The following is a 24,986-nucleotide window of genomic DNA, read 5'->3' as shown; positions in this document are numbered from 1 at the left end:
CTTCACCGCTGCCCAGTGATTCAGAACGCTCCCTCCCAGCTCATTCAGTTGCTGCAGCAGCACCTCCCTCCTCTCCCAGCCCTTGAAGATCAGATTTGCCCCATTTGCTTTTCTGCCCAATTTCCCTTTCTAGTAAATCCAGCCAAACTCTTTCTTGTCTGTGGCAATCCCTGATGCATCCAAGGCACATCCTCCCGTACCAGCCACTAAACAAACCAAGTGAAACTCTATGCTTTCCACCCCCAAGAATCACCTTTTGTAGCCAGAAAGCCACTCCAGTCAACGGGAACATTACTTTAAGTTGTGATTTTTCAGAGCTTATAGAAGCAGAAAGATACAGCATGGAAACAAAAAGGAAGAACATCAGCAGAGGATTTGGGTGTTTGGAACAGCAAAATACATGTATACAATAATGGCAAAGAGCATGTCCCTGCAGCACATGTCGCTTCTGACTCAGCCCCATCCTGGGCAGGGAAGGGCAGATGTTCAACACACGCTTAGCCTGCAACCAAGCCCTAAAAGACAACAAGGCTGATGCCAGCACAAGCTCATTGCATCCGCACACAGGTATCACCTCCCTGGCAGTGCCCTGGAGCACTGGGAACACCTTTGCTGGTGGCAGCAGGAGAAGGAAGCCCAGGAAGGCTGGAGCATCCCAAAGGATGCTGCTCAGCCCATTCTCTGCAGTAACACAGAGACACCCTCAACTCAGCAACAATCTCTGAGTGACAGATCACTGGTTGGGAAAGGAGATAATTGCATGCTGGCTTTTAAAAAGAACAATGTGAGGGTGGGTAAGGTGAAATGAAGAGGAATACATTCATTATACAACAGCTCAAAGCATCAGCTGCGGTGACTTTCTTAACACAGCCAAAGAGAGGAGGTGGCAGGGTTAAACAAGAGGCAAGGCAGGAGCTGACACTGCTATCAGGCTGCTGCATGGCAAGGGCAGAGCATAAAGCTTCATTTGCCTCCATGCAATAAATAACCCTATGGAAAATAAACCTCTCCAAAGCTGTGCTCCACCCCACCTCCCCTTGAGCATGAAGGCGGTCCCATCCAACAGGGACTAATGGCTGCGCAAGGACGAGAAGATGCACAAGAGGAGATGTTCTGCTTCCATACAACGCAGAAACACAAGTTACCTCCCTTGTGGGCTGCCAGGGCTTTTGCCACAGCTATAGATAATTTTATACTCCAGCTCTTGAAAGACAGGAAGAACATGCTTCATGAATTTTTATAAGCCCAGCTTCCTTCCTGCTTTTTCATGTCTCTTCCCCCCCCTAAATACCAGCACCAGATGCCAAGATCCATCCTTGCCTAATCTGCATCCCGCATCCCAAAATAACCCCATATCCTGATGCCACACACACAGCTCAGTGAAGCACCACCTTACTCACCCATCGCACTGGGCACTGAGGGAGCCGGTGGGGCTGCATCCGCAGGGATGGCACCGATGTTGAACATCTGGATCCGGGAAGAAGCCCTGGGCACAGGTCTCGCAGTGCAGCCCCGTGTAGCCCTCAAAGCAGGGGCACTGCCCCGTGGTGCTGTTGCATTCCACACTGGCGCTGCCCACAGCACTGCAGTTGCACAGGTCTCCTGCAAGGGGAAAGAGAAGCTGAAACCAATGTGATGGGGACATGCACTGAGCAGGACCAGTGTCTCTGCCCTCCCCTTGCTTACCCCAGGCTGGAAGCATCGTTGCTATAAGATGCTTTAAGATGCTGAGATGATGCAAACAACTGTTGTGAGCATCCTGGGGGATGCTATGGACCTGGGGGATGCTATGGACCTGGGGGTTCAAGCCTCATGGTTCATGTTTCAAACCTCTCCCCAAAGAAGAGCTAGATCATGGGTTAACTATTTAAATACATACATATATAGTGTCTGTACATAGATATGCACACATATATACATACACACTTGTCTGGTTATATGCCTCCAGGAGCCGAGTGCTAGCTCCTGCAATATTAGGATAAAGTCAGCAATAGATGGCAGAATTACTGCTTATCAGATCCTCCATCTCACCCCTCATTTACCAACAGGCTGGTTGTAGGACGCCAGGCACACACAACACACCTGCACCATGAACCACCACCAGCATATCCCACTCCTGAAGAACAGATAGAGCCCCATGACTGGAAGCCAGAGGAGCTTCAGGCATTTAGGCCTGTGGCAGGGCTCCCACTGGAACTGCCCTCAAGGAGCTTGGAAATGGCTTTAAAAACTCATGTGGTGGAGCTGGGGGCAGGATGGAGCCACATAAACCACAGCGGGCAGCCTCCATCCCCGTGGTGAGCTGGAACAGCTTTGGGTACCCATATGGTGCTATGGGGACAATCTGTATTAAGAGGCCTATGGAAAGCACACATCAAGCGGCTGCTTTAAGAGAAGCAAATCTTGTGATCAAGTGAGGAATTCCCAGTCCCCCCCACATGCTATTTCTCCTCATACTTTAAAGCACCGAAGGCACTGAAGGGAACCTCTCCCCAGCAATTTGTTTCTGCCAAGAGCTTTATCTCCATTCCTTCACTGCAAAATATTTAGTGCCTTAATAATTTAAAGGTCTTTTTGTGCCAAGAGTGAATGATAAACAAGGAGTATTTGCAGAAGTAGAGCAGAAAGCATCAGGGGCTTTACGCAAACGCTGGTGTTTGTTATTCCCTGGGAAAAGCCAGTGTTCAGCACACTCCATAGAGAAGGCAGGTCCCCATCCCCAGCATCATGACTCCAACCACATCAAGACAACCCAAGTCTATGCAAGTACGGGTTTTTCACATCATTTAACACTGATATTGCCCACTCGTGCCCCAGTCCAACGGCAATGACCTGGAGCAAACCACTCTTTAGTGACTGGATAAAGGTTAGTTTGTGAATGCAGAAGTAATCTGCTGGAATCAGACCACACTGAAGACTTCCAAGTACGGTTGGAAACACAAGCCAGAAGGTCTCCAGCATCACAGGAGCATTGTAAAGGCTCCCCAGTGCCCATCATCCCTGGGGACCTTGGAAATAGCTCCTGGTGCTTTGACTTCTCATCTGCTTCCTTCCAACACACAGAGATAGCAGTTACTGAGCTTTGTGATGCTGTCAATGCCATGCACAGTGTCCCCACAGAAGTCATTTTGTACCTATACACCTGTGAAATTGCACCTAAATACGCTTCAATCTAAAGCAGCAAGTAGGACAAACACCTCAAGATCTGCAATTATCCACTTGAGCAGCCACTTCATGTAATGAACCAAATCCCCATCGCAATTATCCAAGTGGAACCCAATCGATTTGGGCACTTGGGCTTCTCCCAGCCGATGGGAGCCAGGAAAACTTGTTGAGCAAAGACGAAAGCACTCTGGAGTTTGTCAAACATGCATCAAAACAGATTTACCTTTCAAAGTTCATTATGTGCAGTGCCATTAGACCCGCTAGACTTCATTAAGCAAAGACAACAAGGAGTAGATCAGTTGTAACGGTGATGTTAGGGCAGGTCCAGCATAGGAGCAAGAAGCTGCTCCATGTGGATGCAGCTGGAAAAAGCTCCTCCATGCTGATGGGGACCATTCATAAGCACTGCCCCAGTTCTGCCCCCTCCATCCAGCGAGTGATGGACACAGCTCACTGGGAGCCATCAGAGCTCAAAAGGACACATGGGCCCATGGCTGTAGAGATTCAATAGCCTCATCCACTGCAGGGCATGAAAGGCCTTTAGAGAGACAGGGCTGTGGTGAGCAGCTTTATGAGTTTGGTTTTGTGGCCATGCTTCCACTAGGGGGAAAAAAGAGGGATGTCCCCAGATATACGATGCTGACAGGAGCAGGGAAAACTGATGTTGATAGCATATCAGTTATACTTCCAGGAATATCAGCCAAGGGGAAAACACAAGGGAAAATGAGAGGTCAGGGAAGAGTTACTGCATATATTGGCAAGAGCCTTATATTTCTTCTGGCCTTTATCAAAGGGCCTCAACCATCCATCAAAAGCATCCAGCCATTGCCAAGCCATGGTGCAACTCACTGGGAATGTCACTGCTACCTACAGAAGCCACACACAATCCAGGCAGCAGCAGGAGGCAAAGGCAGGATCCAGCCAGGCCCTGCTGCCTTATCCAAGGGGTGCAAACACAAGCAGCCTTGCAATAGCAGCTGATCTGGGGTTGATCTTGGCAATGGCACCAAGTCCCAAAGTGGGTTTTCCTTCCAACACTGTGCACTGAGAAGCTTCTGGGAAGCTTTATGCTTCCCAAACCCGCAGCACCTTCCCAATGCCTTTTTATCTTTTCCTGCAGGTCTTTGCCCATCAAAACTGCACCAAACTGGGTCAAAACCTGGAAGCAGCTCAGCGTCAGCAGCAAACTCAACAGTAGTGCAGATGCCACCAGCTCTGCTATTGCCGGTTTCCCATGAGAGCAAGAGAAATGCTGCAATAGCCCAAAATAACCCAGGCAAAAGCAGCTTTGTGCTCACAGGCTGGTGGAGCATCGGCTCCAGCTGCCTCAGCAGCAATGGGGGAAGCTGGTTCTGCTGCCAGCGGGGGCGCGGGGATGAGCCCGTCTGCTGCGGATGCTATTGGGAAGATGCAAAATCATCCCTGAGTGTGTGATAAGACACAACGGGGGTGACAGAGAAGAGATATCCATCAAGGGATGCTTCCTTTGCAGGCCCTTCATCCCCCAAACCACCCCAGAGAGGTGGGGAGGGATGGTGGCCTGGTTCAGGGCAGCAGCATCACTTGTGGTCCCCTCTACCCACCTCCAAGCCACCCTCACTGCACCCAGCTCATCTCACATCTGCCTGGCTGATGCAACCCAAAAATGCCCTAAAGGACCTTTGGTTGCAACAGAGGAGAGGCAGCAGCAGCATTAAAATCCATTGCCCAGCACAGTATTGAGGTTTGACATGGTGATGTTCCAGACTATGAAAACCTGAGGCTTAATTTAAAAGACACTTTGTTGTCCCAGTGGCAGCCGGGTTCAAGATGAGAAGGATCCACAGCCTGAATAGGAAAGTGATAACGAACATCTACCTTCGACTCTGGGAGCACAGCAAGGATGACAAGCACTGCAGAGGATGATCAGGGAACATTATCCTGGCTCCTGGCCAGAGCCTCGGTTTTTGGAGCCTTTATTCAGTTTTCTCAAGCAAATGCTTTAGATGTTGAAGGTAACCTTCAAAATCACCTCACCCAGAGCTTTGCAAACACAAAGGAATGAACAGACGTGGGTGAACCTCACTGCTGCTCATAATGGGGTGCTCATCCATGGTTGGAGGTATCGTGTTGAAGATAACACCATCAGGAATGGGATGCAAGGGCAAGGACCCCTTGGGGATGGGATGCTGGTCCAAGCTCTGACTCCCAGCTCATAGTGACTCACCCTCACCCTGCCTCAGTTTCCCTGCACCCAAACCCCATTGCCTCCAACCCCTGCCACTTGTAACACACCAGGGTTTCCCTTCCTTCCCCATAAAGCACCATGCAGCAGCTCAAAGCACTTGGCTATCAGTGATAAAAACACCACCTTTGCTTGTGAAGGTGCTGACAGGCTCTAATTACTTAACAGCCTTGATGACATTTTGAGATCCCAGAATAGAGGCACTATAAAAGAGTGTATCACTACCACGTTACTCCTTCAAGCCCCAAAACCCAAACACTGCTCCCTCCATGAGCAGCATTTTAACCTTTACTGTTCATTGCTTAGAGGCAGGTGGAGTAGAAGAAAAGGTTTATAGTTTGCTACAGCAAAGGACAGGCTGATGTAGCTGAGGCACAGATTTAATGCACAGCTTCCCTTAGCTGCAGCACTGAATTGATTCATTGCTATTAGTTGTAGGTTACTAATAAATTAGAGATTAGTTATTTATGGGGTTTATTGTGTTGGATGTAAGCAGCACCAACACAACCAATAACCCATGCCCTGTGTGACACCACATCCCTTCATCTCCCGTCCCTTCACAGTACTTAAGTAGGGCTCATAAAGGAATAAAAATGATGTCTCAGATTATGTTTTCACATCCTTGCGGTCTTGCAGTGGTTTAAGTGTTCTCACATCTTTTAAATGTGATTCCTTCTCCTATCTGAGCCACTTTAATGAATGAATAATTGAAAATCAGGTGAAATATGGGAGAGCAAAAGAAAAGACTATGAAACACACCAAGATACCTGTGTGAAGCCGTATTTGCTGGGGACATCCTGGAACAGTGCAAATCCTGAACAAAGTCACCTGCTCATGGGTGCCAGCATGAAAATCCAAGATGCGTGTTATTAGTTAGAAGAACACAGCTGAAAGAGCAAGTCCCAGGGATGCTATTTATTGTCCTGCTTCAAAGCATCCCCGGGGAGACAGCCATTTCCTATTCTCTGGAAGAGATGAAGGAAAAATAATACAGATAGATAGATAGATGATAGATAGATGATAGATAGATGATAGATAGATGATAGATAGATGATAGATAGATGATAGATAGATGATAGATAGATGATAGATAGATGATAGATAGATGATAGATAGATGATAGATAGATAGATGATAGATAGATGATAGAAGATAGATAGATGATAGATAGATAGATGATAGATAGATAGATGATAGATAGATGATAGATATGATGATAGATGATAGATAGAGATGATAGAGAGATGATAGAAGATAGATAGATAGATCTAACCTGGAGTTACTGTTCTGGTTTTGGGTGAAGCCCCAGCATGGTTTCTCAGCCTCAAATGAACCATGCAAAGACACAGCTCAGTGGAAACCTCATCTCCCAAATACCCCATCAGGGATCCTGCTGGATTTAGAAGAGCAGTAAAGATGCCAGGCTTGTAGTTACACTGGGTTTATTCCAGTGAAATCTCGCTTCACACCAGTCTGACCTTCCAGATATTAAACCAGCACCAACTCAGTATCCCACTCATCTGCACTGAGAGGATGGAGCTGCTGCGTTCCTACACACAACAGCATCCCATCTCTGAAAAGCTCTGTTTTGGTACAAGTGCAGCAGCTCCCCCCATACTTTATTCCTAAACTCAGTCCCTGCCTTCTCTCCCTTCTCCCTCATTTCCCCCCTCCCAGTCCCTCTCCAGGCCCATTTCTGACAAATCAGGAACAAAGGGATCAGGCAGAAGGTTTAAAAACCCATCCAAGGCCATTTCCTTCCCCCTTGTAATTAAATTGTGGAACTCATTGTCAGGAGATGCTCTGGGAGCCAGAAATACCTATGGCTTCAAAGGAGGACTGGATAAGCTCACGAAGCATAGGTCCACTGGTAGCTATTAAACAGAGGGATCTAGAAGCATCCTGAAGGGAAGTCCCTGAAACACTGGCTGCAAGGTTACGATTATGCCCTTGGCATCATCTTCTGTCCAGCCTTGAATGAGTGAAGCTTTGCTTTGACCCTGCAGCTCCCATTTCTCCTTGTTTCCACTGCTCAGGAATGGCTACAGCTCCAGTCCTCCCCCCAGGCACACAAATCCCCCTTAAAGGGTTAGACACGGCTATTCCCACGGGGAATCTTTTCTTATTACAGCCAAAGGCACAGCTGTGCTCCTTCCCCCTGCCTCTCAACAGGCTCTTTCCTTGAGCCCCAAGAAGAGATTTCATCCCCTCAGTACAACCCACCAGCACACTAAACCTTCCCCAGCAATTGGATGAAGGTCGGCCAGTGCCATCCCAGCATGGGATACAGGATGAGAGCATCTGTGAGCCTCACAAGCTGCTGTCTGTTAAGAGAAGGCCCTATTTTATCCAGCCCTTGTCAAACAACTCACTGAACTCCAGCCCATCCCTTCCACATCTCTGATGCCACCATCCCAGCATCCTCAAGTAGCTTTTCCATTCAACTCCATCACTCCTCACCTGGGTAGCTGGGTGCAACCAAGCTGACACCATGAAAGCAGGAGCTGCTATCCCAGTATAAGGATGCTTTTGCCTCCAACCACTGCAGTGAGCCTTCACCCCATGGCTTGCAGATCTGAGAAGATACAGGAGTGTTGAGCTCTCCCATAGGGAACTGAGGAGCATCTGCCATGGGCTAAGAGCTCCTGCAGGAACAGGATCAGAGATGAGCTCAGTTGCATCTAGATGGCATTGAGCACAAGAGTCAAACCCTGCATTACCAAGGTGCATTGAAGTGCTTAGATCTGTCATTTACTCTCACTTGAGGCTACAGTGCAGAGCCAGAGTGGTAGGAATAGGATCTCTGGCTACCCCCAAAATGTTTTATATACATAGAAAAGCGTCTTGTTATTTTGCATTCATCTTGTTACTGAGTGCATCAGATTCAGGGCACTTAAGGACTCCATCAGGCTCGAGGCACTGCAGAGCAAGGCATGCTGCTGATGAAGAGAACAGCATCATTCACATTAATGCTGTTAAGAGCTTTGTACAAGTCACTTGTGCTGTTCCATAAAAGGATTGTATGGGTCAACAGGGGGGGGAAAGGAGGAGTTCCTCAATGCTTTTACATCACTCATAATGCTGTTAGAAGATTGAACATATTTGTCGAGGAAAATTACATCAGATTAAACCTCTCTTATCGCTTGGAAAGAACAACAAAGCCAAGGTCCCCACTCTCAGGGTCACACAAGCACTTTCTACCAGCAAGAAGCAGGCAGACTTGGGGTTTCAGCCAAGCTCCAGCTCAGCCCAGACCATGTCACCCCTTTGCCTTTAATCTGCATTCTCAAGGGGATGCAGCATCACTCCCTTTATTCACAGCCCTCCTACCCCACCACCCACGAATAAAGCAACCACTCTTTTCCAGCTAACCCACAGCCACACATTAAAGCCAAGGCTGCTTATTCCTTGGGATTAGTGGTTTTTACTCCTTCCCTCCACCTGCAATTGAACGTAGAGGCATTTGGTTTCTGAAAGCTCCTTGTGAAATGCAAGCACTGAGCAATGTTGTTTTGTTCCCTTCCTTTTTGATGCTGAACAAGTTAGCAACCTGCACGGCAAGCTTTGAGCAGGCTCACTCCCATGCAAACGCGCATCAAAGGAGTCAGGCTCGCAGGTGTAAAGCTGCCTTGGGAGACTCAGGGATCAAATCCTGCCAAAAACAAGGGAAATCTGGATTCTCATTAACCTCCTATTCCTCCTGCACTGGGAGCTCAGGGCACCACCACAGAGCAAAACAGCTGAGGAGCTCCCATCAACGGGACGAGGTGATGTCAGGAGAAGCAGGAGTGGTCCAGGTTATAAGGCAGAAGAATGCACAGGAGGGATCGCACAGCTGCAGCTGAACAATTATCCCTATGGAACAATACACTTCCACCCGCAGACAAACCCTCCAGGTCTCTTCCTAAGCAGACTGTGTGCAAAGAGGAATGTGGCCTTAAACTGTTTATGAGACAAGAAACTGCAGTAACTTCAAACAGACCAGCTAAATGCTGCAGGATTAAAACCCCAACAGTTGAAAGAAAACTGATCCAAGCCCTTTTAATTGCTGCAGAAATAGTTTTGTTGGCGTTTTACTTGCGTTGGTTTGATTTTCCCCACTCATATTTCCAAGAGCATCTGCAGCCATATAAATATTCCACATTTCTGATTGAAAATCTCTGTATTTCTTACCACCCAGCACGCAACAAAACCAGCCCGGCTCAGGGCTTAGAGATAAACAGGATGAAATGGAACTTTGGCAAGTCCCTCCACAGCAGCACACAGCATCCCTCTTTCAGCAGCACCTCTCAGGAAATGTAAGTACTTTAGTCAGCAAAATGCTTCCACATTCAAAGATCCAGGCAGCTCATAGGGGACAGGGTTGGGAATTTAATAGTAGGCTTCAATTTTAGCACCTACCGACCATGTCCTAGCAGAGAAAGGGATTAGGAAGAGCTGCATGAATAATCTGAACTATAATCATCTGTTGAAGCCTCTGTGTGCTCAGATCCCTGCAAAAAGTAATTAAAATCACCAACTTTGCTCGGTGCTGTAGGGAATTGCAGCTTGTGAATGAACACAGTGATTTCTACAGGAGCTTTAAAGGCACTGCAGGGAAATATCCTGAGGGAGAACCATCCTTTCAACCATTTATATTTAGGGTATCAAGTTGTGTTGCACAAATCACCAGCAAGAAAACAGGGGTTAGGGGATGAGTTGGAGGATGAGCTCCGGTGAATCCCTGTTTTACTGCTCCCACTATACAGAGCTGGTACTCACCTGAGTGAGGTTCCTCCAGTCCAGAGCCAGGCTCTTGCATGGGCTTGCACATGAAAACCCAAGTTACTTTGCCTTTGCTGCTGATGCTTTGCTGCAATGCAGACACAGGCCAGGATGCGGATGCAGTAATGGGATATGATGGGACAGTGCTACCCTCACCACTCTGCAGTCTGCAAAGGTCTAGGCAGGGCAGGACTCCTTTGCTCCACTAACACAGGCTGCAGAGGCTTGCATGGAACTAATCTGCCCAGCTACAGGAGCTGCCTCCTGCCTGCACATACCTAAACCCAAAGATGGACCTTGCCTGCTGACAGCACCTGCAGATGCAATAGCATCTCCTCAGTCCTCACCGTTAACTACTCACCACTGACACCGGGCAGAGCTACCAAAGCTCAGTTCCATGTAGGATGGATGTGGTGAGAAGTCATCCTTTCTTTCTCATTTAAAGCACTGTGAGGGAAGACAGAACACGGGGATGCTAACAGCAACGGTGTTGCCATCAATCCATAATTCAATAGGAAAATGCTGGGAATCACGTCCTCCCGCAGCGAGGTGTTGGTGAGAGGCAGAGGAAGCATCCCTCGGATGGATGCCACACACGTAACCTCTGGAGATGGTCTTCACCTTCCAGGGCAGCCCAGGCTTCAATCCAAGTGAGCAGGAGCGCTTTTTGAACTGCTCTAACAACTCCCCAAGAGCAGAGATGCATCCAAAGGGAGGCTTTGGGCATCCAAGGGAAGTGGATGTGGACCAAGGGGGTCCACACTGCTGCAAGACAAGCAGCAAGGTCAGACCCTGAGTCCCACTTCCCGCTCCTCCATCACACCCCGTGGACCATGGGACCAGGCGGATGTGTCCCCCCTGTATCACCGATAACCTCCTGGATGCGCAGGAGCTTCCATGATGGAGCACAGCAACCCCTCTCCACCCACAGAGCAGACTTCCCTCTCCCATGGCACTTCACATGGGCAACAGCCAACATCAGGAGCAACTCTGTTTAAACCCTTCCAAAGGCAGAGCTGCTGAAGGGGCTCGTGCACATCTCAGCTGGTCTAGCACGAAGTGATGCTCTCTGCAGATGCGGGGCAGGGCCAAGAGGCATTTTTACACCATTTTTGGCCTTTTTAAAGAGGAACAAAGGGCAGAGCTGCTTTGGAGGGGCTGAGGCTGGGTTATGTTGAAGCCTGTGGAGAAAATCTGGAATGAAAACTTCCATCAGTAACTCCAGCAGGTGCCCAGGGCTGCTCCTTTTAAGATTCAGCTCCTCCACCAGAGGAGCAAAGGGACAGCCCCATTAACAAAGGCTTCTTTTATCCACAGTGTTAATAAACACTTACTGAAAGTGTTAATCAAAAGAAGCTCTGCAGAGCCTGAGCTGAGACCCCGGTCCCTCTCAGCTCATTGCATTTACAAGCTCGGAGATGAACTAAAGCCTCAGCATCACAGGATTCATTCCCAATACGCTTCCCTGGGTTTTTTTTCCTCCCTATTCTAAATAAACACATTTAAATGCAGACTTTTAGTCATTACAAACAGCAAAAGCACCTTTCTTCCTCTCTCATTCACTTTAAAGGCTGCACAGAGGAAGGGAGAAGGGACTTGACAGTCTGAAGTCAGCAAGTCCCAGATCTCTCATTGCTCCCAAGCTTGGCTCCCTGTTTTGTCTCCTTGCTTAGTAAGTGGAATTACCATAGCAGATACTGCAGCCAGAGAGAGGGATAGCACGAAGCATGAGTAATCACAGCAGGTTTCAGGCAGGTTTTGCCATTGTTTCAAGGTTATGATGACACAGTGCCACGGGCTAACTTGGAGTTACCGTAACTCTTGCCAGAATAAGGAGCTGTAGGTTCTAATGTGCAGCAAGCTGCTGGGAAATGCCTTGTGAGCTGGGAAGAAGGGTTTCCTGCCCCATAGTTTTTATTCCTGTATTTTATAATGCAGCCTTTCGCTTGCACTACTACACTTTGCATGGGGCAGTGATGCATTCCCCTCCAGCTTGCATCGGGTGACTTTAATCCCCGCTTTAAGAACATTATTTCACCTTTGCTTTCATCCAGCACCTTCCAACCCGGGTTGTAGATCTGCAATGAGACAATATTTGCTGGCAAGCCTATGGAAGAGAAGTTGAGCTTTCAAAGAGGGAACTGATACGGGCCAGGGCACGTCATGGAAAAAGGCACCTGCATGGAGAAAGCCGTCACTTATCAGTGGAAAGGGGGAAATGAAACAGATCCATTCTGTGCTGGGGACTGCTGAGGGGGAGCAGACAGCAGCAGGGACACCTCAGTGCATCTAAGCTGTGCTCCAAACCCTTCTCCATTGATCGCAGCTGTGTCATACGTTTAGAGAGCACAAATTCCACCCCTTGCACACAGAGCAGGGGCAAAGTCCCCCCCAATCAGATTCTGCCTCGTGCTCCCCTTCGATTTGCCCTGACTTCAGTCAGGGCTGCACATCAGCATTGCATTTCCATCTCCTTGGTCACCACGCTGCTGCTGACACAGATGGACACCATCTCTACTGCCTTAGCCATGGGGTTTGTGTTTATTCCCAGCAACAGGTCACCTTCAAGAGGAAGGTGTTTCCATTAAACAGCACAAGTTCAGCAACCACAAGCAATAACCCAAAGTCTAAACCAATACTCTGAAACCCCCACAATAAATACAATGGAGCTCAACAGGTAACAGCCTTGTCCTGCAGAACAGCCAAATCCTCTTTAAACAGGCAAGAGCCTGAAGAGTGTGATGGGAAGGATGAAGGCACAAGGGTTTCAGTCACTGTGCAGCACTCCCTGTGTCACCAACAGCTTGGGCTGAGCCAAGATGCTAAACCCAAAGGACTGATGTGCATTCAAAGCCTCCTGGAGCACCATTCACATCGTGCAAACAGGAACAGCATCACCAAGGGGAAATTACTTCCAAGGCAGAACACGCAGTCTTGGGTTGGTGAAAACAAGCCTGATCCCAAGTCAGAAATGAAGCTCCAAGCCACAGCGCTTCCTCCATAGCCGGAGGGTCAGCCAGAAGAGGTTTGCTGACATTTCTATACTGACCATTTCCCCATTCTTGAGGGCTTTATAATGGCTGTTTTGGCATTGCAGGGGGAGGAGCGGTGCCTCCCCTTCCAGCAGCTCTGCTGCCGAAGAGAAGCCTTGCTAAAAGAGCATCCGAGTCCCATCTGCAAAGAGGCATCCATAATCCTACCAAATCCAGGGGAGCTGCAGGTACCTGCCACAACACAGAGAAGCTGTGCTTTGATACAGCGCACACTTAAGTATATTACCTGGTATCACATACATACATATATATGTAGGGGGAGAGGTATTAGCTCTAAGGCCTGCCTAGCTCATGTACGTATGTAACAGTGGACACAAGGGAAATCCCCAAGAGGGACCACAATGCTATAGGTGGTGAAGCAGAGTGGGAAGCACTGATTCCCCAGCCCATAAGCTTGAACTCACCATCTACACACCTACGTGGGCAGCTTTAAAGGGGTTTGCAAACCAATGAGCAGTGACACCCATTGCTCCAGGCACCAAATTGGGGTGCTGGGGGGGACAGATCCTCTCCTAGGTATAGCAGGAGCATCACCCCCTCCATCCCACCCCAAAGCTTGCCTTCTCCTGCATGGAAGCCAGCACTGCCCTTGTACCCAATTGCCCCCTTAGAGATCAGCCCCTTCCCTGTTTATTTTCCATTTTAAATGGATTAGACAGGCACAAAATCCTTCCTTGGAAAGAAACCACACCAAGATGTGAAACGAATGGGGAGATCCAACAGTGCGGCATCAGCGCTAATCCACGTCAAAGGGCCGCGCTGCCGACAGCTTACTGTAAACTTCCAGCAGGAAAAAGAAGAACTGCTCACAATAAACCAGTTAAACGCAGACAAATGTTTGTTATTCATCATGTGGAGTCAAGCTTGGGTTTCTCAACACCAGCTCCAAGCCAAAGCAAGCGAATTAATAATACAGCATCTTTTACAGGGAGCTCCACGCCGTGCCCTTGAAGTGAGGAAGGCTGCAGGCAGCTGAAGGCTCTGTTTGCTTTGCTCTGATAACAGGTATATAGTTTTCTACATCACTTTGCTTTATCATAGCCTGTAACCCAGCCCAGCAGCCCGGCTCCACCTCCCCATCTGCTCCCCACACCAGCTGGTCCCACAGCAGAGGGGATGCTGGGCAAGAGGTGGTGATGCCATGCAGCCTGCTGACCCCAGTGAGGGATCCCCCCAACACTGCCTGGGAATAGGGGGGTACTGCTGGAAAACCCATATGACAGAGCTTAACATGACGTGGTTGTTTGAAGGAGGGGAGTGCCAGGAGATGGGATGGATTTGCTCATGTCCCAGACACCCAGGAGCTTAAAAACAAGGCAAATCCCCCCCAGAATCCTTCCTCAAGCACTGGGAATGGGGAAAAAACCCATCTGGCCACAGCAGGGAAAAGCAGAGCTGGGGAGGCTCCAGCAAAGACATCTCCTGTGTTGGCACAAAGTGAGCAAACACCCAGCCCAGGCAAGAGCAGACAGATCGGCATGCTCCGCTTCCATTCCAATGACCCTTTTGTTTGGATCAACAACCCAGAGCAGCTTCTCCACCTTCTCTGGGTACCCTGGGGACCCAACTGCATCCCAATGCAGCTCCCCACAGCCCTCAGGCTGCAGTTTGGGGTAGGAAAGGGTGAATGGAAACACCCCCCCCTCCACACACACACACACACAGAGCTTGTGCCAGTGCCAGCATTGCGCAAGGCACTGTGCCCTCTTTCCACATCCACAAAGGAAGAGCATCAGGAAGGTGTGGATGCCTCTGCCCTATTACTCATGCGTCTGCAAGTGAGACACGTTTTAGGGAAGCAATTTGGTTTTAGGAGCCATATCCAAGAATCCTGCCTATTCCCTGATGTGGTGCATCCATCATGATGGACCCCCCTAAATAACTGGCTCCCTGCAGCGCTCAGGTTAGCTTGTCTCTGGTTTGGAGCAGAGGAGGAGCAGGGAAATCACAGTCTATGATGTTTGCTTTGTTCCTGATGACAAAAGGCAAGAGTTACAGCCAACAGCAAAAAAAGCAGGTCTATACAAATATATACATTATATGTATTTATATCTGTCTTGAAATAGAGGGCAGGAGGAAAAGGGAATTACTGAAGTTTCTCATAGATGAAGGAGCTTCAAAAAACACGGAGGAAAGGAACAAAACACCAAGTTTCAACTCTTCTCAATGGAAAAAGTGCATTAAAGGAAAGAGGTTCTGTTGCTGAAATGTGTATTCTGCTGATTTTGACCAAAAAAACTGTTCAGAAGAGGGGAAAAAGCCTGCAGTGAGAGGTTTTCAGCTAGCACTGCTTTGCATCTTTACAGTGCTGTTCATGAAAGCATCCTCACAACCTGTTATTGCCGGAGCATGGTGTGCCCAGGGAGAAGGTGGGTCTGACCACACACTGGGTGTGGGATAGGGTTAGGAGATAACCCTGGCCTGTCCCGTGAAAATGAGGCGTTATGAAAGGCAGGAGATAAAATATATATATTAAAGGGGAAAAAAATCATCTTCCACTTCTGTGTTTTGCCCTCAGGGAAGGGAAATGCTGATCCTCCAGCTCACAGATGGTCCTTCTGCAATGACCTCCTGGTTTCCACCCCATTGGCCATATCTGCTGAAGGGGAAGGATTGCAGAGGAGGGATGAAGGACGTGAGGCTCCCTCCCCAGTGGCAGTGCTGGGAGCACCGCACATCATGGGATGCGGTGGGTGAAGCATCACCTTGGTCCACCGGTCCCTTCCCAGCCGCGACCACATCTCCCACCACAGGGAGGAAGCTGCTGGTTGAGCACACCCCTCCCCAGCTATTAAAGTCATTTCCTTGGTATCGACCAGTCCCTGCCATCCTGTGACCGGCCACAGAAGCATTAATGATACCCCAGCAATTCAAACCAGTTTCCTTCTCATTCAGGTGTTGCTGGACCTGAATCACAGCCACGTTGGGATTCAGCAATGGCACACGAGGACCGAGCATCACCTTAATGGCTGTTTTTCCACCTTCTGTCTCCCCAGTACTACACACACAGGGATGAATTCAGAGTGATGCCACCAATGAAACGCTCAAATTAAGAGCACTAAAGTGTAAATGCTCCACGTGACAGCAGCAGGGCCATGCTTGGGAGAACGATCTGTGAAAGCTTAAAACCCAGCACAAGATGAGACCAGTGGGAGAGGAACAAAAAGCAACAAAACAAACAGTCCATTTCAATATCCTTTTCATAAGGAACCGAAAGGAACACATCAGAGAATAATCATTTAGCACAGATCAAACAGTAGAACTAGCACATTAAAAATACATGCAAGCATTAATCAGCTACACAGAGTTATATGCCATCATTTCCATAAATAATACAGGATCAAAGCAGCCCAAGCAGCACTATCAGTTAATACAGTCAGCCAGTCAGTCAAAATAGAGTAAAGCTGCCTGAAAACAGTGGCAGTATCATCTGCCAGGAATAAAGCAGATCCATCTGAGAAGTGGCAGGACCAGTTGAACAGGTAAAGGTTACCTGCAGCCTCCTCATTACACACAGGTGATGCCAAAAAGGACAATAAAAAAGGAATAAAGGGTTAATCCAGCTTCAAAATATATATATATATTTGGGGAATACCAGTGTATGTGTTGTCTAGTGGTAGCCCCACTGAAGAGCTAGGGAGAGATGGGAGGACCAACCCCAGCACAGCATCCCCAGTAGCATCAGTTCCATGCTGGCCAAAGGCCATGGGGCTACCAACTAAACCAGCACCCCTTCCTGTGAGCCAGGGCAGCACAGAGGGACTCCCTTTTGCTCAATAGCAATATCCCTGCTGCAGAAACCATCCTGCCTGCTTAGTGTGAGCGCTCACCACCCCCCCCTTTAAATATACATACATCTACCCATGCATAGAGAATGCCAGTGTCATCAAGGCTTTTGCTGAAAGGCTGCAGAGCCATTTAGCTGGCTGCTTTTTCAAGCAGGCATGTGGAGCAGCACGAGCTATAAATAGCAGGGATGCTTGCCTCGTCATGCTTCTGGTGGCTTATTTACAAGGATGGGGGGCAATGGGGAGAACAAGGAGCTGGGCTTCTTGTTGGTTTCGAGGCCAAGCTGCTTGAAGAGGAAAAACCTTCGAGGTTTTATCTTTTCCCCCCCTCTTTCTGGGCAGAAAGCAAGCGCCCATCTCATGCTCAGGCTGAATCGGTCACATTTACAAGGCAAATTTTCATTCATACAGCAGGTGTTCAGGGAAAGAAATCCTACTCGAAGCAGCACTGAGGCTTTGCATTAGTTCATGCAGCTCCAGGGAAGCTCCTCACTTACTGGAATAGGACCCATGTGTGCGTAAAGCAGGAGCAGAGACCCCGAAAGCCCTTTTCAGAGCAAGGGGAATAAGAGTCCTGAAGGGGGGTGAACAGAGCTATTGCCACACAAGAGGGCTGGCAGCCTGTCCGGCATCACAGCCCCACTGCATTGGATGTGATGAAGGGCAATAGGAATTTTGCATGGGAAGATCTGGATGAGCATCAGCCAGAGGAGGCACAACCCAGGAAAACCACGTGAAGCCAGCATTCCCCATTGGCATTCCAAGCCACGATGAAATAGCTGAAAGCAAAGGGGGACCAGCCAGGCCTGTCCCAGACCCACTCTGCTATGGAACCCCAACCAGCTGGGATGCAGAAGAGCTGGACCACTTTCAGGCATCGCTGGCTGTAAAGAAGCAGGGAGAAGAGCCATGAGGGGAGTGAGTGACCCCATCAGAAGAGGTGACATCCTTCATAGTTCCATCTGGAAGAAGGAGCTATGGAGGAGCCAGGACTAGCACTGCCAGGAAGTTTCCTATTGAATTAGTGGAGGGAACAAAGTTCTATCCAAACAAATAAGCTTTGATTATCCCAAGTCCAGAATGTCTTGCTCGAAATGCCTCCAGACTGACAAGCTTCAATGCAATAAAAGACCCTTCCAGACAAGCCCTGCTGGGATTTTGGGAGCATTCTCCCCTGGCAGCCCCCAGCTCCAAACTGGGATGGATTTGACCCCAAGCACAACAAGGACATTGATCTTACGGTGCAGGAACCTCGAGCTCCCTGGAACCAGAAGCAAAGCAAAACCAACCTCACTTCATTTCAGCCTGACCCAACCCAAACATCAAATCCAAGCAAGCAAACAGCTTCCTGTGATCCCGAAACCCTGGGGTTGAGCCAGTTTAATGGGACTGAATCGCAACCGGTTCTGGTCTCCCGAGGTGGTGCAGACACACAACTCCCCCCCAAGGCAGGGCAGATGGCGAGATTGCGATCTAGCCCTTAGCTCATAGCACATACTCATATCCCCAACCAATTATAAAGTGCCAGACTCAGCCCCCCTGGTCCCTTCCACCCACCGAGCGATGCCTCACTGCACAAAGCAGCCCTTCTGAGCTCAGACACACAGCAAGAGCTGGGGCAGGAGCATTAAAGCAAGCCCAAACCTTTCTGCAACCACATTTAAGAGCTCGGTGAAGGCTCAGGTGTGGTTTAAGTGCTGCAGAGCATTCCAGCTCCTTCACGTGTTTTTATGCTGTTGTTTTACTTCAAGTGCTTGTTAGAGGTAAAGCAGAAGGAGCCTTCCCTCCTTAGCCAGATGGCTGCAAGAGAAATCCCTGCTAGAGCACAGGCATGAGTCTATTTCTGATGCTAAGAGCTTGGAAGCACCAGTGAGCACCTCACGCCCGCAGCATCGCTTCCTGACAATCAGCTGGCCTTGGCACTGCGAACAGCAGCACCACAATGACTTAGCCCTGGGTATTTATAGGCCAATGGGCTCTTGTCAAAGAGAAAACCTCGGAGATCTTTCCCCTGACTTCAGCAGACTCGCATCCGGGGCCTCTGTTCCATGGGGACAGCTTGTTCTGTGCTCATTGCCATGGGGTGTGGATGTCCTGATGTCCCTGTCCTGCGGACACAGCTGGTGGGGACACTCAATGCCCACCACCACCACCCATCCGGGTAGACCCCAAGATGCTGAAGCTACCTCCAAGGCTGCACCGGAGCAGCAGAAGGACCACATCCCCTCCTGATGGGGGTTATTTACTCCCTGAGGTTACACACTCAGCATAGCCCATGGGGTGAGCGCTGTTGCCATCACTCCTTAAGTGCAGTGGTGCTGCCCCTCTGCAGCAGCACAGTCCATGCCAGGCAGTGGGCAGAATCAAGGCCAAAGTTGGTACCATTCAAAAGCAAAGAAGCCAAACCCCAGCACCAATCCCTGCAGGGGGAAGGTAACAACCAAGACCCGGGATGCTCTATAGATCCTCCCAGAAGCATCCCGATTTTCATGAGCATCGCTAAATCCAAGAAGCTCAAAATCTTGAGTCAGGACAGTTGGATGCATCTGATGCAAGAATGACTCAGACAGGAACGTGGAGGCAGGAGGAAGCAAGGCAGTGACATTTTCTGCTGTGGGCAACATCCCTTTATATTAAGCTCAGAGATACAATCCCCACAGTTTATTACTTGAGTGAAAAAAGGCACTCGCCGCCCTGGATGCTCCTGCAGTGATCCCAAGTCCCAAGATCATCTTCCTTATTCTCAGCCTTCACATCTATATGCTTCATTTCCATACCTTTAACACATGTAAATCCCACTGACGTCTTAGAAGCAGCCTATCTCAGTAACCACATTGAGCACAACCCTGAGCCCTCAACAAGGAAGGCTTAAGCTGCCTTCCCAAGCCATGAGCATCCATACAGCCCCAGTTCCCCCCTATTGCCCCCCACTGGGTCAGTGGCAGGGCAGGGGCATTCAGGCAGGACCTGAGCTTGTACCTAAAGAGATGGAGATTTTTAAGGCTGCAAAAGCCCATTGCAGTCATTGAGTCTCACTTGGAAAACTGACCAGGTACATGGGCATGAAGCATTTATGTGCATCCCTAAGAGTCCTGTATCATGGTGAGCACAGGGGAAGAGCTGATCATGGGGCAAACTCAGACGGGAGGACCTCTACTGAAGGATGTAATAACTGGATGGGGAGAAGAGGAGCGACCCAGAACTGCAGAATGGACCAGCACTGGCAAGATGTCCCAAACCTGCCTTCAGCAACTTGGCTGTTTCTGGTCCCATTGGGATGCGAGAACTCCCAACCCCTCAAGGAGCGCAGCCCCAGTGTGGTAGGGTCTGCCTGTTGATGGCTCCATGGTTTGGACCACAGTCTTTCCCCTTCAATAGCACCAGTGCTGTAGGGACCCCCATAAGAGACCTGCCCCGCTATGGGGTGCACAGACCTTTCTCCACACACCCTGCACTAAATCAAACCCCTCCACTTGAGCTGGACGATGAAGCAATGAAGACAGTGATCAGGACCGGGTCCACTCCATCTCCCTGCACCACCTGCTTAGCCAGGCTCCTCTTTACCAGCTAAACCAGCTAATCCCACCCAAAGCCACAGCCAGCAACAGGGGGCTCTGCCTGCATCTCCTCCATCTGGGCTCCGAGCATCCCAGCAAGCGGTGGTGGCCCCATGCCAGAGGCTGGAGCCTGATTCAGCCCTGACTCAGCTTTCACCCATTTCCGCAGCGGCGCAGGACACCTTCCCCTGGTTAGAACTGCTCCCAGCCACCTGCATTTCCTGCCCGGTGCTTGCAGCACAACTGCTCCTTGTCCCCTCCCATCAGGTGCAGAGGTGATGAGACAGACACAGGCTCACATCTGGGACCTGGTGCGGCAGTGGTACGCTATAGGAACCACAGGGGATTGAAGGCAACGCTGTCAGGATGGGAAACGCTTGGTATCGCCTAAAGGTGCCTCTATGCAGGGTTTGGGGGCAGCAAGGGTGTGCAAGGTTTGGGCTCTTCAGCCCACCCATCTGCTCTGCACAGAACAAAACATCCTTCAAAGAGACCCATACTGCTCACCACATGGGTGGAATAGAGGAGTTCTGCTCTTCAGGCAGGGAAAGCCCAACCAGGACCACGCTGGCCACATCTCTGCTCCAACACCGAGCATCCATGCAAACAGCATCCATCCCCAAGTCATCTCCCCCAGCTTTTGCTTTAAAACCAAAGCACTGCACGTAAAGGAAGAGGCAGAGTCTCTGCGGCGGGTGTTAGAGGCTTTGGTGATAAGGCAGGGGATACTCCTAAGCTTGTCTCCACAAACATGAGGATTAGCCATTTACTTCTGTTGGAGACAAAATCCGGGGTTTTAACATGATCACAGGCTTGGAAAGAAAAATAAACATGGGGATACTGGGAAAAGGGAATGGGAGAGCAGTGAGCAGGAGCTGGGGGGGCTGAAGTGCTTCTTAAATCAGAATGAGAAAAATGCATTGAAGTTGGAACTTATATCTTGGTAGCACTGAACAAACACGGAATGCGAGGGCTCTCACACCAGTTTCTTATCAGTAATAACACCAATAGCATTAAAGGAAGGCTTACTAATACCGTGGCATGAGAAAAGGCCTGTTTGTTTCATGCAATAAGGCATATAATGCATTAATTACCTATTGAATTGAAAAAGGGATGTTGAAAACATGCTTGAATTGAAGCAAAAGGAGGGTTTCAACTGAACCCATGGTGCCCATTAGCCTTATTGTGGCTTTGGTGCAAAGCCCATAAACCCCATATTACACAGGGGGCTGCTCTTGCATCCTGCAGCATCTCCTCCTGCCACCACCTCACTCCCTGGTACCCCAGAACCCATCCAACCCATGAGCACACAGCAACCCCCATCAGCCAAGGTTAATCTCAACCAGCCACACTAACAAATAAGCCTGTTTGAGAGGACATAATCTGCCCATGCATTCACACCCTGGCCACCGCCACAGCATAAAGGCACCAGGGAGCAATTTTGAGATCAAGCTGCTGTAGCCATTAATAATTAGCACTTCCAGACTTCAAAGGGTGATGCTGGCCTCCACAATAAAAACTCAGCACACCCAGGGCTGGTGGGGAAGAGTTTTCCTCATCAGTGCTCCCATTTCCCAAGTGAGATTTGAAAAGCAGAGGTGAGGACAGGCCACAGGGGATCCATGGAGGCAATGGGATTAGACACAAACCCTCCCGACTCTCATCCTTAGCACCAGACACAAAAGGAGTAAGCATCATATGTAGGCATCCGAGAGCATCCTAAAGCCATTGCTAAAGCAGTCCCCTGGTCTGACAGCTGTCACTTGGTCCATATGATAGGGATGCTCTTATAAAACCACTGGAGCCCAAGGTGGGAGAGAAGATGCCTTCTGACACCACCAAACACAACACACAAGGTCAGGCAGTGACATACATGCTCAACACAACTCAGGGTGGGTATGCTCATCCCCTGTTTGGTACCCAGAGGGTTTCACACAAGCCAGGTGAGTCGCTGGTGAGGTCTGATCATGGCACGATAGAACAAACTGCTTTTGCTTTAAGAAAACTCAGCCTCTCCTATCTTTGTCAGCAGTTCCTAATCCTGAGCCATTCTGTCTCTTCCAGAGAAAGTAAAGACAGAAACCTCAGTGGAAAAGAGAAGAATTAAAGCCTGAAAACAAGAGACTCCAGATCTTCAGCTGATTATATTTCCAGCCAAATAAAACAGGTTGATTAATCCACTTGTTCAGGCTGCTAAAGCTACCAGAGCAGCAGATTCCATCCCTTTCACACTGGAGGAAGCTCAACACGCTCAAACTCGACATCTTCACAGCAAGGAGAAAACAATAAATACAAAAAAAAGGCAATAATCAGTGCAACAGCATTTGCATGTGTGGGGGCACAAAGCCAGAGAGAAGCAGAGTTCTCCAGTAAAACCGACAAAGCTCCATCCAGGGACTCCAGAAGAGTTTTTGCTGCTCAATCTACAAGTCAACTGGAGTCTTAGCTTCGAGACCATGTGTTTTCAGGCCCTAGTGAGCAAGTGGAGATTCAGTGCTACATCAGTGAGAGCTTCACCTGGGCACAGCCCTCCTTTACCTCATCCCTCCTTGCACTCTCCATTGCCAATTCCATATATTCCTGCTATTGTAACACTTCCCTTTGGTCTATACAAGATCCCAAACAGCAACAGGGGCAGGACCAGGCCCTGAGCAGGCAGCACCGAGACCTGTGTCCCCCAGAACAGAAGCAGCCCTTTGGTTCTCACCCCTTGCATGCCCATCGGGTACCACATCAGCGTGGGCTCTTCACAGCACTCACTGAGCTACACGAGCATCTCCCGATCCAGGTAAGAACACGGGCTCCAGCGACCCCAAGTTATCATTAACACCATTCTGCTGCCAGCACACGGAGGTGGGACACCTCGGTGCCCACAAACCAACTCTGCTTCCAAGACACCACCCGGTGATGCTCAAAGCCAGCATCCTCCCTGCTGGACACTACCCCGATGCAACTGCGATGGGGAGGATGTGGCTTCACCTCCTCCACAGGGAGCACAGAACACTGCCGTAAAGGATGCCCTGGGGAGCCGGAGCCAGCACCCACCCCGCCGCTCCCCAAAACCACCCCTAACGCCTGCACCCCCAAGTCAGGCACAGCCGCAGGCCCCCCGGCACTGCCCCCCCACCCCGCACCATCCATCCCATGCGGGGGTCGCTGCCCCTCAACCCAGCCCCGCTCCAAGCACACGGGGCTCGGCCTCGGAAGCTCCGGGGCTGCCTCCTCCCGCCCCGCACGGGGGTCGCTGCGGCCGGGATGGGGGGGGGAGCCGGGGAGCCGCCGCCCGCGGCCGCGCCTTTGTCCGCGGGCGGAGCGAAGGAGCGAGCGGGCAGCCCCGTCCCGGTCCCCCCCGCGGGCACGGACACGCGTGAGGCGCTCACCTGCGGGGCCGCTGCCCGCGGCCGCCTCCTCCTGCTCCTCTTCTTCCTCCTCCTCCTCCTCCTCCGCTACCGCCGCCTCCATCTCCTCCTCCTCCGGAGGCGGAGGGGTGCCCCGGGTGGGCGCGGGGGTACCGCGGGTGCGGACCGGCGGTGCGGCGGTGCCGGGGCTGCCGTCAGCGGGGCCGCCGCTGCCGCTGCCGGGCTCGGAGGGCGGCGCGGTGCTGGAGGGCAGCCCGGCGGCGGCGGCGGCGGCCAGGAGGGCGGCGAGGCAGAGCAGGGCGAGCCCGGGCGCGGTGCTCGGCCGGTGCCTCATGCTGCGGCGCGGCGCTCCGCCATGCACTCATTCATTCATTCACCCAGGGGCTGCCTCCTGCACCCAGCGGGGCCGGGGAGCGCCGGCTCCCTCCGTGCCTCTCACCCGGCCATGCCGCCCCGAAGGCAGCACCCGCCGCGCCCCTGCCCGGCCCGGCTGACAGCGCCGCGCCCGCTGAGCCCCGCCCCTCGCCCGCCACAGCCAATCAGAGGCGCGCCCGCCCCACCTGACGGCAACTTTGTACCTCTTTGTGCGCGGAGAGGCCAATCAGCGGCCGAAGGGGGCGGAGCTAAGCGGGGAGAGGGGCGGGCCCGGGCATTGTGAGGGTGGCGAGGGGGGGGCGGTACCCAGCGGAGCTGGTGCCAGGCCGGGGAGCGGGCATGGACCGCCCCGAGCATCCCAGTTCCTGTGTGTGTGCTCATGTTCCCTCTTCTTAATGTAGTTTTTAGTTATTTATATTTTTGATTATTTTTAATATTTTTTAGTTTAAAAATTAAACACCACACCCCCACCCCCCCGCCCCCATTTTGGAAATCCGTGGGGCCGCGCCGGGAGCCCGTTGCGGCGGGTCCATCCCGATGGAGTGATGCTCGCACTGCTCCAGGTCCCTGGAGGGGACCAGAGGCTGGGGGTACCCCCCTAAACCTCAGCACGACCCCCCGGCAACCACCTCCATCCCCTGCCCACCTCCACTCCTCCATGACCCACTCCCCTTCATGCTGCCCATCCGGCTGGAGCTGAT

At 50.6% G+C, this 24,986-nt stretch overlaps 1 protein-coding gene across 1 annotated transcript in view; it reads right to left on the bottom strand.

Annotated features, from left to right (window-relative positions):
• MEGF9 (multiple EGF like domains 9) overlaps nucleotides 1-24,666 on the bottom strand; it is a 48,505-nt gene extending 23,839 nt beyond the window's left edge. Inside the window, exons 1-3 of the mRNA XM_061352331.1 lie at nucleotides 24,471-24,666; nucleotides 23,932-24,270; nucleotides 1,401-1,602 (exon numbers count right to left, since the gene is read on the bottom strand). Of these exons, the coding sequence (XP_061208315.1) occupies nucleotides 1,401-1,602; nucleotides 23,932-24,270; nucleotides 24,471-24,666 (737 nt within the window). The remainder of the gene's footprint in view (nucleotides 1-1,400; nucleotides 1,603-23,931; nucleotides 24,271-24,470) is intronic.
• Between the last annotated feature and the right edge of the window lie 320 nt (nucleotides 24,667-24,986).

This window comes from Neopsephotus bourkii, unplaced genomic scaffold (genome assembly GCF_033783945.1).
Source record: "Neopsephotus bourkii isolate Nb327-2 ecotype Australia unplaced genomic scaffold, CSIRO-AGI_Nbou_v1 NB_659, whole genome shotgun sequence".
NCBI lineage: Eukaryota > Metazoa > Chordata > Aves > Psittaciformes > Psittacidae > Neopsephotus > Neopsephotus bourkii.
The sequence above is the reverse complement of the archived record's forward strand: the minus strand, read 5'-3'. Positions and strand labels throughout refer to the sequence as shown.